This window comes from Myotis davidii, unplaced genomic scaffold (genome assembly GCF_000327345.1).
Source record: "Myotis davidii unplaced genomic scaffold, ASM32734v1 scaffold167, whole genome shotgun sequence".
Classification (NCBI taxonomy): domain Eukaryota; kingdom Metazoa; phylum Chordata; class Mammalia; order Chiroptera; family Vespertilionidae; genus Myotis; species Myotis davidii.
Genome location: NW_006300048.1, coordinates 2,920,572 through 2,936,819, shown reverse-complemented (window position 1 = coordinate 2,936,819; position 16,248 = coordinate 2,920,572). Strand labels below are relative to the sequence as shown.

General features: G+C 42.2%; 1 protein-coding gene across 1 annotated transcript in view; it reads left to right on the top strand.

Annotated features, from left to right (window-relative positions):
• Nucleotides 1-1,690: 1,690 nt before the first annotated feature.
• Nucleotides 1,691-16,248, top strand: part of ZNF318 (zinc finger protein 318) — a 31,784-nt gene continuing 17,226 nt past the window's right edge. The window contains exons 1-5 of the mRNA XM_006776447.2: nucleotides 1,691-1,810; nucleotides 2,205-2,356; nucleotides 8,694-9,333; nucleotides 10,534-11,979; nucleotides 13,957-14,056. Of these exons, the coding sequence (XP_006776510.1) occupies nucleotides 1,691-1,810; nucleotides 2,205-2,356; nucleotides 8,694-9,333; nucleotides 10,534-11,979; nucleotides 13,957-14,056 (2,458 nt within the window). The remainder of the gene's footprint in view (nucleotides 1,811-2,204; nucleotides 2,357-8,693; nucleotides 9,334-10,533; nucleotides 11,980-13,956; nucleotides 14,057-16,248) is intronic.

The following is a 16,248-nucleotide window of genomic DNA, read 5'->3' as shown; positions in this document are numbered from 1 at the left end:
CGGGGGCTGTCTGCAGCCCGTGCCGGTGCTCTCCCCGGAGCCGGTGCCTCCTCGGAGCTCCGCGCCTTTGTCCCCTCGGACAGGAGCTGCTCCCCCGGGCGCTGGAGGGAGGCGGCGATGTCTGTGGCGCTAGGGTCGCCGGAGCGGCCGGGTGGACCCCGGCGTGGAGCTGCGGGCGTCTGAGCGGGGGGCGCTCCGAGGGGGGGCGGCCCGCCGGCCCCTGGCTGTGCGGCGGGGGCTCGGCCGAGCCCCTACCCTCACCTCCTCGGAGCGCTCCCAGCCTTCGAGGCGAGGGAGGCGTTCACGGTGGTTCCCTCCGAGGAGCCGCTGCGGAACCCCGGGCTCCGCTCGGAGGCGGCGATGCTGTGATTCGGTCCCCGCTGCCGGGCGCCCGTGCTTTCCGCCGCCCCGTTCCCCGGCGAGGGGGCCTGGCGCGGGGGTACAGAGTTTAGGGCGGACACAGCGTCGCGCTCCCACCCGAGCACCCGCTCGGGAGCCGCGGGGCAGGGTCCGGTCTCTGGTAAAACCCCGCCGCGGACCCGCTCTGTTTTCTCGGGGGAGGGAGGGGCCAGATGCGCTCGGCACCCCGGTCGCAGGTGAATGGACTGGCCACCGCGTTGAGGTGCTCACAGATGGGCAGCCGTGGTCCGGGTGTTAGTTACTGCAGGGCAAGCGAGGACAACGGGACCCTTTTCCAAACTGCCCCCTTCTCCGTGCACCGCCTCGGCGGAGCGCACTGGGTTTGCTCGGGCTTTTCTGTCTCAGTAAGTGCCCTCGCTCACCCACGGCTCGCCCGCCATCTCCCTCCTCCCAAGCGAATCTGTCAGATTAACTCCATCTGGCCCACCTGGCCGCTCCCCCTCCGAAACGCGTCCCCCAAACTGTCCTCCTGCAATCACCCTCGTCTAAACCCTACCGTGTCCTGCCTGGAGTATTACACTCGGCTCCTTACACGCCACTCTTCCTACCTTCCAGTTTATTCTCCACCCGACAATCAACATGATTTTTAAAACTTTATTTTATACGTTTGAGAAGTATTTATTGAACATCTACCATGTGTTAGGCGCTGTTCCGGGTACTAGGGGCATAACTGAGCAAACCAGTTAAAAACTCTGCCTTTGTAGAGTTTATATGCTAGCAGAGGGAGTTGAGTAAATAAAATAGAGAAAATGTTTGGCATGTAAAATGCTTAAGAAAACAGAAAAACAGAGAAGGGAGTTAATAATTTTTGATAGGGTAGCCAGGGAAGGCTTCTGGGAAGGTGATTTTTTAGTAAATACCTGAAGGAGGTGAGGGTATGAGCCGTGTGAGCATCTGGGGGAAGAATGTAGTCAGATCATATCACTTTCCTGCCTGAAACTCTTCTGTGGCTTCACATAAATCCAGCTCTGGCCAGTGTTGGTCAGTGGTTAGAGCGTCAGCCTGAGCACTGTAGAGTCACAAATTTCATTATTGGTCAAGGGCACTTACCTGGATTGCAGGTTTGATCTCCTGCTCCAGGGACTTGTCACACATTGATGTGTCTCTCTTTCTCCCTCTCTCCCCCTTTCCATCCATAAAAAAATCAATGGAAAAAATATCTTTGGGTGAGGATTAACAGGAATAAAATCCAAATTTCATAACTGGTTTCTCTTATCTTCTGTCACTCTTATGTAGTCACAGTGGTCGCCTTTCTGTTGTTGCCCAAAACATGGTGAGCTCATTACAGAGCTTGTTCTTTTTGCCTGAAACATCCTTCCATCTGTTCTTTGCAAGACTGGCATCTCATCACTCAGGCCTCATCTTAAATGGTATCATCTCAGAAAATCCTGTAAGCATCCTATCAGAAGCAGCTCCCTTTCTCCAATCTCTTTTGTGTTGTGTTTAAATGACTTTATAGCACTTACTGCAATCAGAAGTACTTTTCAACTTGCCTTGCCTCCTTCACTAGAAATGTATAGGTTCTGTGAGCAGATGTAATTCACTTCTCTAGTCCCATGCCCAGTACCAGTAAATGAAAGAATGAGAAGTCACTGATTGGGAGGGTTGGAAGTGTGGGCTTTCATTTAAGAAAATGATATTTTTTTAAAGTGCTTTATTTTTAGAGTGGTATCTTACTATAGCCATTTCTCACCTTGTTGATTCACAACTTTGTGACTAAGCAGAACATTTTTGGGCATAGGGATGTATTGACCTAACTGTTATATTATCTTTTACTTTTGTAGAGACGATCTCCTGGTCTTCGTTCTGACTCTTCTTTGGAACAGAGCTTAAGAATCACTGTTGGCAATGATCACTTCTGTGTCGGCATACCAGAACGGCGGCGGCTTAGTGATAGATTGGGTTCACCAGTGGATAATCTGGAGGACGTGGACAGGTGGGCTTCGACTGAGGCAGTGTAATAATAGTGGTTGAAGGTAGAAACGTTGATGTTTTCTGAATGGTATATTTGAAAGAGTGATGCCAGCAGTCAAGTTAAACTTGATAACTTTCCTCTATGAGTGGGGAAAGAATACTGATGTAGACTCTGTTGCTGAAAGAATTATATAAAAAAAAGACTTTAAAGGTCATCTTGGTCCAACTGGAAAGGAGAAGGCTGAGGGGACATAAACAGTCCCCTAAATTTAAAACAGATGAGAGGATATGGATTCTAAAATACTGGTACTAGGGGTCTCTTCTGCAAAAGGAAAGTTCTGGACAAAATAGGAAATCATTGATAGTGTTATTTTTCTGCCTGTCCAGGCTGAACTATAGATTCAGAAAGCATTTAGATAAATTCATGTGTAATATATGTATCTATATTAAATATATAAGCATGAATAGAAAGTTACCGATCTTTAACAATGTTATTATTTTACAACTATTAAGTGCTGAGGAAGGGCAAATACACTCCACAGAGTATTAAATATACATCTCAGGTACTAGGAACTTAACTATATATGGGAAATAAATAATCATATTAGGTGTTTTTCGCCTCACAAAAGTAAAAAAGTAAGGACAGGAGTGCAGGGAAAGCACTCAGTTTTTCTGAGATCTGAGAACCATGTCTGTGATGGTCTCTACCCAGCACATTGGGAGTTTTCACAAATGATTAGCTGTAGCAATAAATCAATGTAATGTTCTTTCAAACTAGACTTCCATGCAGTGGTATACAGAGCATGGGCAGGCAGGTGGAGGACAGCTGGCAGGAAGTCTGAGGACCAGTGCTGCCCTTTGGTAATATTTACTTCAAAGTTCCAGTGGCTATTTGATGCACTGAAGCAAGGCAGTCCAGTCCAGTGTCATATAACACTGAAGCTTCTGAAGATAGGGCTTCAGGGTATGTGACTATATCACTTAATTGAGGAAACAGCCCTTGCCCCTCTGTAATTTCTATTTTAGGAGATGATTGAGTGGGTGGTGCATAATGTGATTGTCTTCCTTCCTTGCTGAGGTTTTGAAGTAACTTTAGCATTTCCTCTTGTTAGGCCTAGGCTGTCACCTCCTTTTCTATGAGCTTCATTATGCATGTGTTCTTCAGATAGCCAATTGTCTGTTTTTAAATTATAAAAATTAAAAATTTCCTCTTAGGGAGTTTGGGGCAGTAATCTTTCCAGAATCATTTATTTCATAGAGAAAAGTCTATTTTAGAGAAAATGAGATTAAGGTGCTAAAAGGAGGCTATTCTTTCGACTTTTGCCCCTGCAGTCTTGTGCAATATGGTTTGTGTGAATAATTACTGTCCACTAAAACCAGGCCATAGGACCATTGGCAATCTCAGGATATCTCCTGAAAGTGAATCCAATTTTCAGCTAATGAAACAGGCCATGCCCATCCTTTGTATGTAGGTTTTTAGTTATTTTTTTCCTGAGATCCCAAAATTCTTTCTCTTCCCTTATTGAAGCTGTTAAATTTTTATCAGGTTTGGGTTACAGATTGCCAGGGTTATCAGTATCTTCACCCTTGGTGGCTCTGTATGTAGGACTGTAACTTATTCTGAAAAGGAAACATGATCAAGTTGTGTGAAGACAGTTTCTAAAGACTTGTGGATGTGAGGTTGATTTCCCCTGGTTATCAAAGTACTCTGCATGTTGTAAGTTCCATTCTTGAAATTACTATACCCTAATTCCTCCTTGCTCTGACATACTTTGAAAGAGTAGGGTTTTTTCTCCCTCTGATTTGCCTTAGGGAATGACAGAAGCAAACAGCTTTCTTTAGGCATTTTGGGGAATCAGAAGAAAAAAGGAATGGAAAGTTTGGGCTCTGAAGAGCCTCTTTTCTTTTCTTTTTTTTTTTTTTACTTATAGCTTTATTGAGCCATAATTCATGTACCATACAGTTCACCTATTTAAAGTGTCCAGTTCAGTGACTTTTAGTATATTCACAGAGTTGTGCATCCACACCACTATGATTAATTTGAGAACATTTTTATTACCTGCATCCTTAGCTACTAGTCCTCCATACCTTCTGCCCTAGCCTATCACTAATCTACTTTCTATCTTTATGGATTTGCCCATTCTGGATATTTCATATAAATAGAATCATATAACATATGGTCCTTTGTGACTGCCTTTTTCACTTAGCATAGCAGTTTTTCTCATTATTGCTGTTTTTTAATTCTCACCCAAGGATATGTTTCCTCATTGATTTTTTAGAGAGAGAGGAAAGGAAAGAGAAATATCAAACGGTTGCCTCCTGTACATACCAACCAGGGACTGAACCGACAACCTAGGTATGTGCCCTGACTGGGAATCTAAACCACAGTCTTTTGGTGCACGGGATGACGCTCCAACCAACTGAGCCACCTGGCCAGGGCAGCATAGCAGTTTTTCAAGATTTAGTCATGTTGCAGCATAAAATTGTACTTCATTCGTTTTTATTGCAGATAATATTTCATTGTAGGTATTTTATTTATCCATTTAGTAGGGATGAATGCATGGATAACATTTGGGTTGTTTTTACTTTTTGGCTATTATGAACAGCTAGAGGCCCGGTGCATGGATTTGTGCACTGGTGGGGTCCCTCAGCCTGGCCTGCACCCTCTCGCAATCCAAGACCCCCCAGGGGATGTTGGACTGCTGGTTTTGGCCAGATTCTCGCTGGCCACCTGCAGGGAACGGGTGAAAACCGGCAGTCCAACATCCCCCAAGGGGTGTAGTAGTGCCCCAAGTGGCAGGCGGCAAGGGAGGAGGCCGGGAGCCTGAGCTCCAGCTCATCCCTGCCCCATTGCACTTGCCGCTGCTTGGTAGGCTCACTGTGGTTCCGCTGCAGTCTCCGGGCTGCAGCTGTGTGGAGCACCTGCCCCCTGGTGGTCAGTGTGCGTCATAGTGACCAGTTGTTTGGTCACTTAGGCTTTTGTATATATAGATAGTGCTGTGAACATTGGTGTACAAATTTATTTGTGGACATAAATATGTTTTTATTGATTTTTAGAGAGAAAGGAATGGAGAGAGATAGAGAGGTAGTAACATCAATGAGAGAGCAACATCATTGATTGGCTGCCTCTTGCATGCCCCCTCTGGGTATTGAACCCACAACCCGGGCATGTGCTCTGACCAGGAATTGAACTACAGTCTCTTGGCTCCTGGGTGGACGCTCTACCACTGAGTCATATTGGCTGAGCTGTATATGATTTTTTTTAAAATATATATTTTATTGATTTTTAACAGAGAAGAAGGGAGGGGGATAGAGAGTTAGAAACATCGATCAGCTGCCTCCTGCACACTCCCCACTGGGGATGTGCCTGCAACCAAGGTACATGCCCTTGACTGGAATCGAACCTAGACCCTTCAGTCCGCAGGCTGACGCTCTGTCCACTGAGCCCAACCGGAGAGGGCTGAATTTTAATTTGTTTAATGGAATTTGTAAATGCAAAAACAAGTAGAGAGCCCTGGCTGGTTTGGCTCAGTGGATAGAGTGTTGGCCTGCAGATACAAGGGTCCCAGGTTCGATTCTGGTCAAGGGCATGTACTTTGGTTGCAGGTACATCCCCAGTGGGGCGTGTGCAGGAGGCAGCTGATCGATGTTTCTAACACTCTATCCCCCTCCCTTCTTCTCTGTTAAAAATCAATAAAATATATATTTAAAAAAAAAACAAGTAGAGAGAATAGTACAGTGAGCCCCATGTGTTCATCACCCACACCCAACAATCAGTTTTTTTAAATAGGTAGAACTTACTTTAGGAAAGAATTGGCCTTAACCAAAGCTTTTATAGAGAGTATGTCACTGGACTATCTGAGCTATAGGGCTCACTTTTATTACAGCCAGTTTTTTTCACTTATCCTTTGGGAGATCTAGGGAAGGAGGATAGGAACGTCTAATAAGCAACTTGATTTCTGGCTATATTTACATGAAAATTTTTTTTACTCTTTCTATGCCTTCATTCGTTGTTTTTTTGCCTCCTTTTGCTGGAGATTCCAAGTCTTGACAGACTTTCTGAGAGTCATCTCATTATTTCTAGCTTCTTGGTATTTAGTGCTGGATTAGATCTTGGGTTAGTATGCCATTTGATGATGACATGTAATAGTTCTAGTGGGGAGCTGAATGTGGGAGCATGGATGGCCTTGCTACTAATGGAGCCTGTGTTTTTTCCCCCCCTTCACTAATATTATCAGAGACTTTTTTGTATGGTAGGTGGTATTTTAGCAATGGAGTAACTCACCTCATAGACAATACTTTCTGGAAATAGGGGGTTCGTGGCTGACAAACCTACAAAGTAAAATATTTTACTTTAGTTAAATGTGATTTCAGAGATTGTCCTTGGTTTATTCCCATCCTTTCCTATTTCATTCTATATTGAGAATTAAAAATTCCTCAGATTATTGTGGAGGAGGTGAATAACAGGAACCTGTATTCCCACAGGTGACACTCTTTTAGAGGAGGTGATGAAGTTATTTATAGCTGTTAACCAGGTCTAAAACTTTGAATAAAGGCTGGGCTGGTGAATAAGAAAAGTCAGCTCTTTGATATTCTAACTTAGTCCCAGAGGCAGGAAAGCAACTATTAAAAAAGAAAAAAAAGAAAAAGTAAGTCATTTCTAGAAACACAAAAAACAAGAGCAGCTACCAGAAACTGTAGAAGACACCAATAATTAACATCCTTTGGATGGTAATTCACTGTGGAATGTGAGTGAAGTAAATTTTTCAGTCAGATTACTTAAAAGTCATATGCTTAAAGTGCTAGGGGATCTTTATTTCCATCTGTGATTTAAATCATAAACTTTCTTTTTTGGCCAGTAGAAACTCTGTGGCCATAATGCCTAAAAAGTTTAGGACTCGTGTGGTATAGAGCTCTGAGTTGAAAGGACAGATGTCCCCTCCTGTATTTCATACCTTTATGTCACAAAGTTTATTTCTATGAAATAAAAATATATAGTGAGCCAAACCATCACAAACTCTTTCCTGGGCCCAAGATTGGCAAAGTGCTTGTGGCTGTCCAGACAAGGCAGGGAAGAGGATAACAAAACAGGCTGTGAGGGAGTTTTATGAGCCAGCAAAACAAAGCATTGGAGAGCCTTCTAAAACTCATGAGAAAATCATGCCAATTAGATAGATCAATAGTTAAAAATGTTTTGTTTTTTCTTCTCACATTGAAATCTTTTTTTTCCCAAGTGAAATATTATACAGAACTTTACTAGATAAACAGATAAAGTTGGGGCTAGTATGATTCAATGAGGTGAGGCCTAGACTCTGTTTTCCTAGTATGTCCTTTTTTTTGGGTAGCTCCTGAGCACTGTTCAGAATCTCTGTGGAGCACAACTTAAAAATCAATTATCTGAACTGGTGTTTTTTTTTAAATTTTAAGGTGCATACAAATCACCTGGAAATCTTGTTAAATGCAGATTCTGATTTAGTAGGCCTCAAAGGAGCCTGAGAATTTGTATTTCTAAAAAGTTCTCAGGTAATACTGATGCTGCTAATTCAGACCACACTTTTAGTAGCAAGGAGCTAGAATTTACCTGTTGTGGAGTTTTGTAATCCACGGCTTTTTGTAGTCTGGTAGTGGTGTTTTCACGTTACCCAAAACCTAGCATGATACTCTGCACCCCCAAAGTCAAGTCAAAGAAATCAGCCTAAGAGCTCTGTTCACATAGATTAGTAATATCTTGCCTGGCCAGTGTTGCTAAGTGGTTGAGCCTTGACCCATAAACCATGAGGTCACCATTCGATTCCCACTCAGGGCACATGTCTGGGTTGCAGGCTTCATCCCCAGTAGGGGGCATGCAGGAGGCAGCTGATCAATGATTCTCTCTCATCATTGATGTTTCTATTCCTCTTCCCCTCTTCTGTCCTCTCTGAAATCAATAATACCCTCCCCCCGCCCACGCACACATATTTAGATTAGTAATATATCCCCTTGGTTAGAGGCTGAAATTTCTTGTGTCTGCCTCAGGGGAAAGGGAGGGAAAATGTTCCATGTATATATAGAGATTTGTTCTTGGACTTCATGATTACAATGGGGCCTTGACTTATGATTTTAATTCATTCCAAGACCGAGCATGTTAAGGAGCTCGTTAACTCAAATTACTCTGTCAATGCAATGCAAAAAATCTGCCCAGAGACAGCTGGTATCTCAAAAAACTCGTTAGTTGGGACACTCGTAAGCCAAGGCCCCACTGTATTGTCTTTTGTCCTAAGCATTCTGTAGCATCCTTGTGGAATCTCAGTTTCTTAGCCTTGTCTGGTCTTGCTCTTTCCAAGTCTATTGTATTTAGTAAGTCTTGTCTCTTTCCTCAGGGATGACTTGACTGATGATTCTGTCTTCACTGGAAGCTCCCAATGCACTCGAGGTCTTGAACGATATATTTCCCAGGAGGAGGGGCCTCTCAGTCCCTTCTTGGGACAGCTTGATGAGGACTACCGAACAAGAGAAACTTTCCTGCATCGTTCTGATTATAGTCCCCATATCAGTTGTCATGATGAGATGTTGCATGGAACAGAACGGAGTAGAGACAAATTCAAAAGCTCCTATTCTATGCGACCTGAGGAAAGGAGCCGGGAAGCCAAAAGGCCCCGTTATGATGATACAGAGAAGAAGCACAGCATGGGAAATGATCACCCAAATTTTACATCAGGGACCCGCAGCTATCGACAGCATAGACAGAGCCCAAGCCCTAAGTTTCTAGACCCTGAGTTTCGAGAGCTGGATCTTGCCAGGCGAAAACGAGAGGAAGAGGAGGAACGAAGTAGGAACTTGAGTCAGGAGCTGGTGGGAGTTGATGGTGGTGGCACAAGCTGTCCCATCCCTGGATTGTCAGGTGTCCTAACAGCATCAGAGCCAGGATATTCTTTACATCGGCCTGAGGAAGTATCTGTGATGCCCAAGAAGTCGATCCTGAAGAAGCGGATTGAGGTGGACATGGAGTCTTCTATGCAGGTCTCTGCTGCGTTTCTCCTATGGCCTCTTGCTAGTTACTTGATATCTTAAAGCCTGGTTACTTAGGTGGGGGCTCTGTCCCTAGGCATCTTTGTGTGTGCTGGACCAACATTGTTATGCCTATGGGCTGCATCTTCCAGAACTCTCCAAAGGAAACTGTATGTCTCATAGTGATCAGTAGAGCGCTCTACTGTTATATATTTCTAAACAGACATTTTGGAGACTATCCATTGTATCTATTTCTCTAAATTGGGTAGCCCTCTAAGAATCTTTTAACTGTTTTTTTTTTGGAAATAAAGTTTGAGGCAAAGGGAGGAGGTGATCTGAATTTTCCTTATGTTTTTTATTTTTTAATTGATTTTAGAGGGAGGAAGGAAGAGGGATAGAGAGAAACATTGATGCGAGAGAGAGAAAGAGAGAGAGAGAGAGAGAGAGAGAGAGACATTGATTGGCTGCCTCCTGCATGCCCCCTACTGGAGATCAAGCTCTCAACCTAGGCATGTGCCCTGATTCAGAATCTAACCATGACCTCCTGGTTCATGGGTCAGTGCTCAACCACACCAGCCAGGCATCTCATCTCTGTTTAGAGAGAAGACAAAATATATGAGTGGTAGGACACTAGACCAAAAATCAGGTGATTCTGAACCCAACTCTGCCACCAATTTGCTGTGTGATTTTTAGACAAGTTCTCCTCACCATTCTGGGCCTTGATATTTTTTCTTCACTTATAAAAAGATGGTCAGGCATAAGCACTAGCTTTTAGCTGCCCTTTTAAGAACGAAAGGTTTTTGAAGAGGTGCCTAAGGGCACTTAGGGAAGCAAGGGGAGGCTGGTCAGTTAGTGTTTCAAAGTTTCCTAACTCCACTTAAACCAAAGCAGCTCTACTTTTATGTGTTTTTTCTTTAGGAATTCATAGAAAACAAGTAAGCTAGGCTATCTCTAAAGTTTTTTGAATTCAAATTCCTTGTTAACAAATGAGCAAAAGGGAGAATTCAATCCAATCTGCCTTATTTCCTATTTCTCCTTGTCATAACAAACATCTGGAGAGATGGGGACCGAAATCTTGAACCTGGCTAAGGATACTGTACCTCTCTCATCCCCTATTAATTCAGGAATAACCAAGCATCTGAGCATTTCCCTCGATTGCTGGTTTTCTGAGTTTCTGCATATGGGCCAAATTCATTGTGTTTGTCTTTGCAGCTTGAAAGCTTTTCGAGCAGTACCGGCTCTAGCGAGGATCATCCTCTCTTCTCTGGACACCCATCTGTTCCACTGAGTGGTGCTATTGCTGCTTTTGCTTCAGAGATTGAAAACAACAAGGGGACTATGGTAGAGACAACCCTGAAGGAACCTCAGGGCAACCTCCACCAATGGGGTCCTCTTCCTGGGATGTCCAAGGACAACAGTCCTCTCAGAGAGAAGTTTGGAAGTTTCCTGTGCCACAAAGAGAAATTGGATATGAAGGCTGAGGGACCTGAGCGACACACAGACTTCTTGCTGCCCCATGAGAGAGCTAGCCAGGATGGCAGTGGTTTTTCCCGCATTCTGAGCATGTTGGCAGATTCTACCAGTACACAGGAAAAAAGGCGACATAGCTTCCCTGACATTGAGGATGAGGAGAAATTTCTCTATGGAGATGAAGAAGAGGATTTAAAGGCAGAATCTCCACCAAAGCCCCTTGGGAGCTCTGATAGTGAAGTTATGAGGCAGAAGGCAAGCTCCCTGCCCTCTTCAGCTCCAGCTGTAAAGCTAGAATCAATAGAAGAGACCAATCCAGAATATGCCAAGATTCATGACTTGCTCAAGACCATAGGCCTGGATATTGGGGTAACAGAGATTAGTCAACTGGCTGCACGCACCCAGGAACGACTTCATGGCAAGAAACCATCACGTTCCTCCACTGACCGCCATTCCTCAGTTGACCGGCACTTTTCAGCAGACCGCTGTTCCTCAGTTGACCATTGTTTTTCAGCTGATCAATGTTCTTCAGAACCTCACAAATTGGGGAGTAGGGAGGCACACCATAGCAATACTCATTCCCCAGAGGTGACCTATCCACATCCAGTCTCCCCTGTGGATCCTTACCTGTTTACACAAAACAGTCCCCCATTCCTAAAGTCTGACCATCCAATGGGTCATATTGCAGGACCAGAGGTGGTTGGCAGTGGGTTTCAGTCATCTGTTGCAGTCAGGTGCCTGTTGTCATCAGCCCCGTCTCCCCCAGTTAGACTTCCACACTCTGCTTCTTTATCTCAGTTTCATGTGCCAAGGACCTCTCAGTTTGCTGCAGCTCGGATACCTTCAAACTACCAGGGTCCTGCCATCGCCCCTGCTTCCTTTGATGCCTATAGGCATTACATGGCATATGCAACCTCAAGGTGGCCCATGTACCCCACCTCTCAACCATTAAAGCACCTTCTACCTGAGCCACACAGAGTAATGCCAGTTACCAAACAAGCTACTCGTAGCCGTCCCAATCTCCGTGTGATCCCTACTGTGACTCCTGCTAAGACCAAGAAGGAAAAGTCAGTGTTAGGCTCAATTCCTGTTGCCCAAGTGCCTGTCCAGGTGTCCATCCCACCGCTCATAAGATATAATCCGGAAAAGATCTCTGATGAGAAGAATCGTGCTTCCCAGAAGCAGAAGGTGAATATTAGCTTTGGGGATCCTGTGCCTGAGTCTTATTTTAATATAAATTTGTATTTGTCTTTTAGAAGGAGCTGAAAAAAACATAAGGCCCTTTTACTTGTAAGTTCTTTGGAGGCTGCTGTCATCACCCTAAGTAATGTATATATCCCGTCTGTTTTTCTCACATGTTTTCTCAGTAAGACTCAACTAAAGTCTGGTCCTAGGTCCCACTGTAATTGCTAGACTTCTTTTTTCTATTTTAAGTTTATTTCTTTATTCAAATTATTTGCCTTAGAACACTTAGGGATAGGAGCCGGGAGCCTTGAAGTCTTCAATATGACCTCATCAGGGATTGAGGAACCAAAATTGGGTTGTTTGAAGGAGAATCAATAAATCTTATGTTTCAGCTGTTCTGTCTGTGGAGTAGCCACTCGCAGTCTCACTGCTTCACTAATAAACTCTTAAAAAAAAACAAAAATAGATAAATCTATTTTTCATCCCACTAAGTTTTGGATCCTTTTCTTGTAGTGATTATGGGTCATTATCTAATAAATAGTTGTCAGTTAAACCAAGAAATAAATTTTTCTTGTTCTGGTTTATTTTAGAGTCTAGGAATCACATTTTTTTATAACACTTTTTTTTAAAAGCAATTGTTTTTTTTTTACTATCAGGTTCATGGGGTTCCCAGGCTGTAAGAAGGGGTCAGTGGCTGTGGTAAAGATATAATTCTAGATGTTTTAAGGGAGTAGGTAAAAATTTTGTAGGGACATACAATTCTAAGTAGAAGAATTTTGAATGGAAAAATTGATACATATTGTTAATTTTAAAGGTCCTTAAAAACTAATAGCACACTTTGATTAGGAACATAAAAATGTAATACATTTGTATACATTTGATTTGCTAATAAAATAATACCTGAGGATAAAAAATAAAGAAACGAGGGCCAATCTCATTTTTTTCCAGTTTAGAAGAAATTTAGCTAATCCTTGAGAAGACAAAAAAAAGAGATCTTAATTTTCCATTGTACTTGGATACCCTGAATTTTCATTTTGTTGAAATCTTTTGGGAAAGGAGGGTAGGTTCAAAAAAGACAAACTTAAGACTGCAGAGACACTGTTTGGAGACGGAGTGCTTTTTTTTTTTTTAGTTAATTTTCACCTGAGGATATTTTTCCATTGATTTTTAGAGAGAGTGAAAGGGAGGGGAGAGACAGAGAGAAACATCACTGTGAGAGACATCAATTGGTTGCCTCCTACACATGTCCCGACCAGGGGTCCTGCAACCGAGGTACATGTCTAGCCCTAGGTCTCACTGAATCGAACCTGGGACCCTTCAGTCCACAGGTTGATGCTCTATCCTCGACCCAGCTAGGGCGAGACTGAGTGCTTTCATTTAAGAACCTAGCACGTAAGTCAGGGTTGATAACACAGGTGTTTCACACTTGCCCATTATGGACAAGCCATATTTGTTTTTTTCCATTAGGTGGTAGTAAAACAGTCGAAAGATCATGAGCTTTAGGTCATTTATACCTAGATTTTAAATACTCTTACTATATGACCCTGGATATGTTACTTAATCTTTCACAACTTCAATTTCCTTATTGTAAAACAGAGATAATGTCATGATTAAATAAAATGGTATATGTAATGCAACTAACAGTGCCTCACCCATAATGCAGATTAGTTTCCTTGATGGTTCTTTTTGGGTTTAGAGCTACTATCTAGCAGTTGCCGTCAGTAGTGTTAGGTTAAAATTAATAGTGTAATGCTTCCTGCATAAAAATAATACTTTTTGGGCAATGTAGCTCTGGAAAGGCTAATTCCGTTCTGAAATTTGGATTGGAATAAAACCACCTTTACTATAAAGTCAGAGCCTCTGTGTACAGGCATTTAGATGATCACATTCAGATACTACCTAGCATGCAGGCTATGGATGAGTGCAGTTGGAAAGGGAAGATGTTGGAGGCTGAAGCACTTACCATTTTATACTTTGCAGGTTATTGAAGAGAGGGAAAAACTAAAGAGTGACCGGGAAGCTCGCCAGAAGAAAATGTACTATCTCAGGACTGAGTTGGAGCGACTTCATAAACAACAAGGTATCAGACACTCATTTGTATGACTGCCTTTTTGTAGTGACTTGAGTAGGAGACCCAAATGAAGCTCTGTGGAGACTCAAACAGGTTCAGTGACCTGAAGTCTCACTTAAAAAAATTTTTTTTAGATAATTAGACTTATAGAAAAGATATAATTACAGTATAAATAATTAGCAGGTATTCTCCATGATTATTAGCATTTTACTGTATTTGCTCTATCCTTATTTCCCTTCTCTCATCTATGTGTGTGTGTAATTTTTCCCGAGTCAGCATGTATCTCCTAACAATAAAGAATTGATTTGCATAACCATAATACATTTGTCAAAATTAGGAAATTAGCAGTAATACTAGTCTACTGATATTATTCATTTTTCACCAGTTGTCCAAATAATGTCCTAAAGCAAAAGAATATGCAAGATTCTGGATTGCATTCCATTGTCATGTTCTTTTAGTCTCCTTTAATCTGTAACAATTTCTGAATCTTTTTATTTCATGATATTGACATTTTAGAAAAGGTCACATTTTGTAGTCTGTCCTTTAATATTGGTGTGTCTGATGTTTATTTATTTAATTCAGGTTGTGAATTCTAGGCAGGAACATCACAGAAGTGATGCTGAGTTCATATCAAGTGTTGCTTTGTCCCATTACTGTTGATACCAACTTTGATCATTTGGTTAAGGTGGTGTCTGCCAGGTTTCTCCACTGTAAAGTTACTATTTGAACCTTTTTTTAGTAAGTATCTTATAGGGGAAATACTTTGAGACTATGTAATATTCAGTTGCTCCTCAAACTTCTGCCTGCTCGTTTTAGCATTTATTGATGTTCTTGCCTGAATGAGTTGATATTATGATAGTTGTTAGTGATTTTCTAATTTCATCATTCTGTCTTCATTAGTTGACTTTCTGTTGTTAGGAGGAGCTTCCCACCCACCTCTCCTTCTCCATTTATTTATCCATTCATATCAGTCAACTCATGGATTCTCCATTCAATAAATTATAATAAAATGCTATCAATATTTGTTTTTATGCTCAAATTGTCCCAAATTTGGTCAGTGGGATCCCTTTAGGTTGACTCCTGTGTTCTTTTAATATGTCCCCATCATTTTTTTGAGTACTTCCTCACTTTTTGGCCCAAAAAGATGTTACATGATACCTCTTTTTTTTCTCTTTCTTTTCTTTTTTATTTTTTGGTAATCCTCACCCAAGGATATTTTTTCCATTGATTTATAGAGAGAGTAGAAAGGAATGGCGGGGGGCGTGGGGAGAGAGAGAAACATCAGTGTGAGAGAGAGACATCAATTAGTTGCCTCCTGTATATGCCCCGGTGGGGGCCGGGAATCGAACCTGCAACCCAAGTACTTGAACCCTGACCCTTCGGTGCATGGGCCAACACTCTATAACAACTGAGCCACACCAGCCAAGGCCCATGATATCGCTTTTGATTTTTCTCTTCATCTATGCTTTTAAGAATTAATATACACCCCAAGGAAAGGACATAACAAGGTTTCTAAATACTACAGCTTGGTGATAATAATGGAAAATTAGAGTGTGAGAAGGTATCATTTCTTCTGTTTTGGGTTGGACTATTTAGGGATAAGAATCTTAGTTACTAATCCTGCGAGTATTAATTCATGAGGACCTGCCATTTGGATAGGAGATAACATTAAGTGAGCCTTAGGCAAAACTTAAAACTCAATGTAGGCATTGGTGAAGGGTCCCTTAAATCAGACAGAGTCAAATATGTGACTTATTTTTGCTCTCTGAATAATTCTTTCCTTCTTTGGAGATGACAGCCTCTGGATTCATAGTTACCGTATTTGCCGGCGTATAAGACGACTGGGCGTATAAGACGACCCCCTAACATTTCCACTCAAAATACAGAGTTTGTTATATACTCGCCGTATAAGACTACCCCCTCTTCCGCACACCTTCCACACACCAAATAAAAGGTAAAACAATATCAGATTTGATTTTAACATTTTAATTTATATTCAAATGCTTATGACATGCAGGAAAACTGTCACAAGGCTGTACGTAATCAAACATATACATAAAACAGTGCAAGTTTATTACCGGTAAACATACCGGTAATTCACTAAAGAAAACACACTCTATAGACTGGTACCGTAGATGCTTCTCAGGAACACAGGCAAGCAGCCCACAACCTAGAGGGACTGTCAATGATAGAAGAAAGAT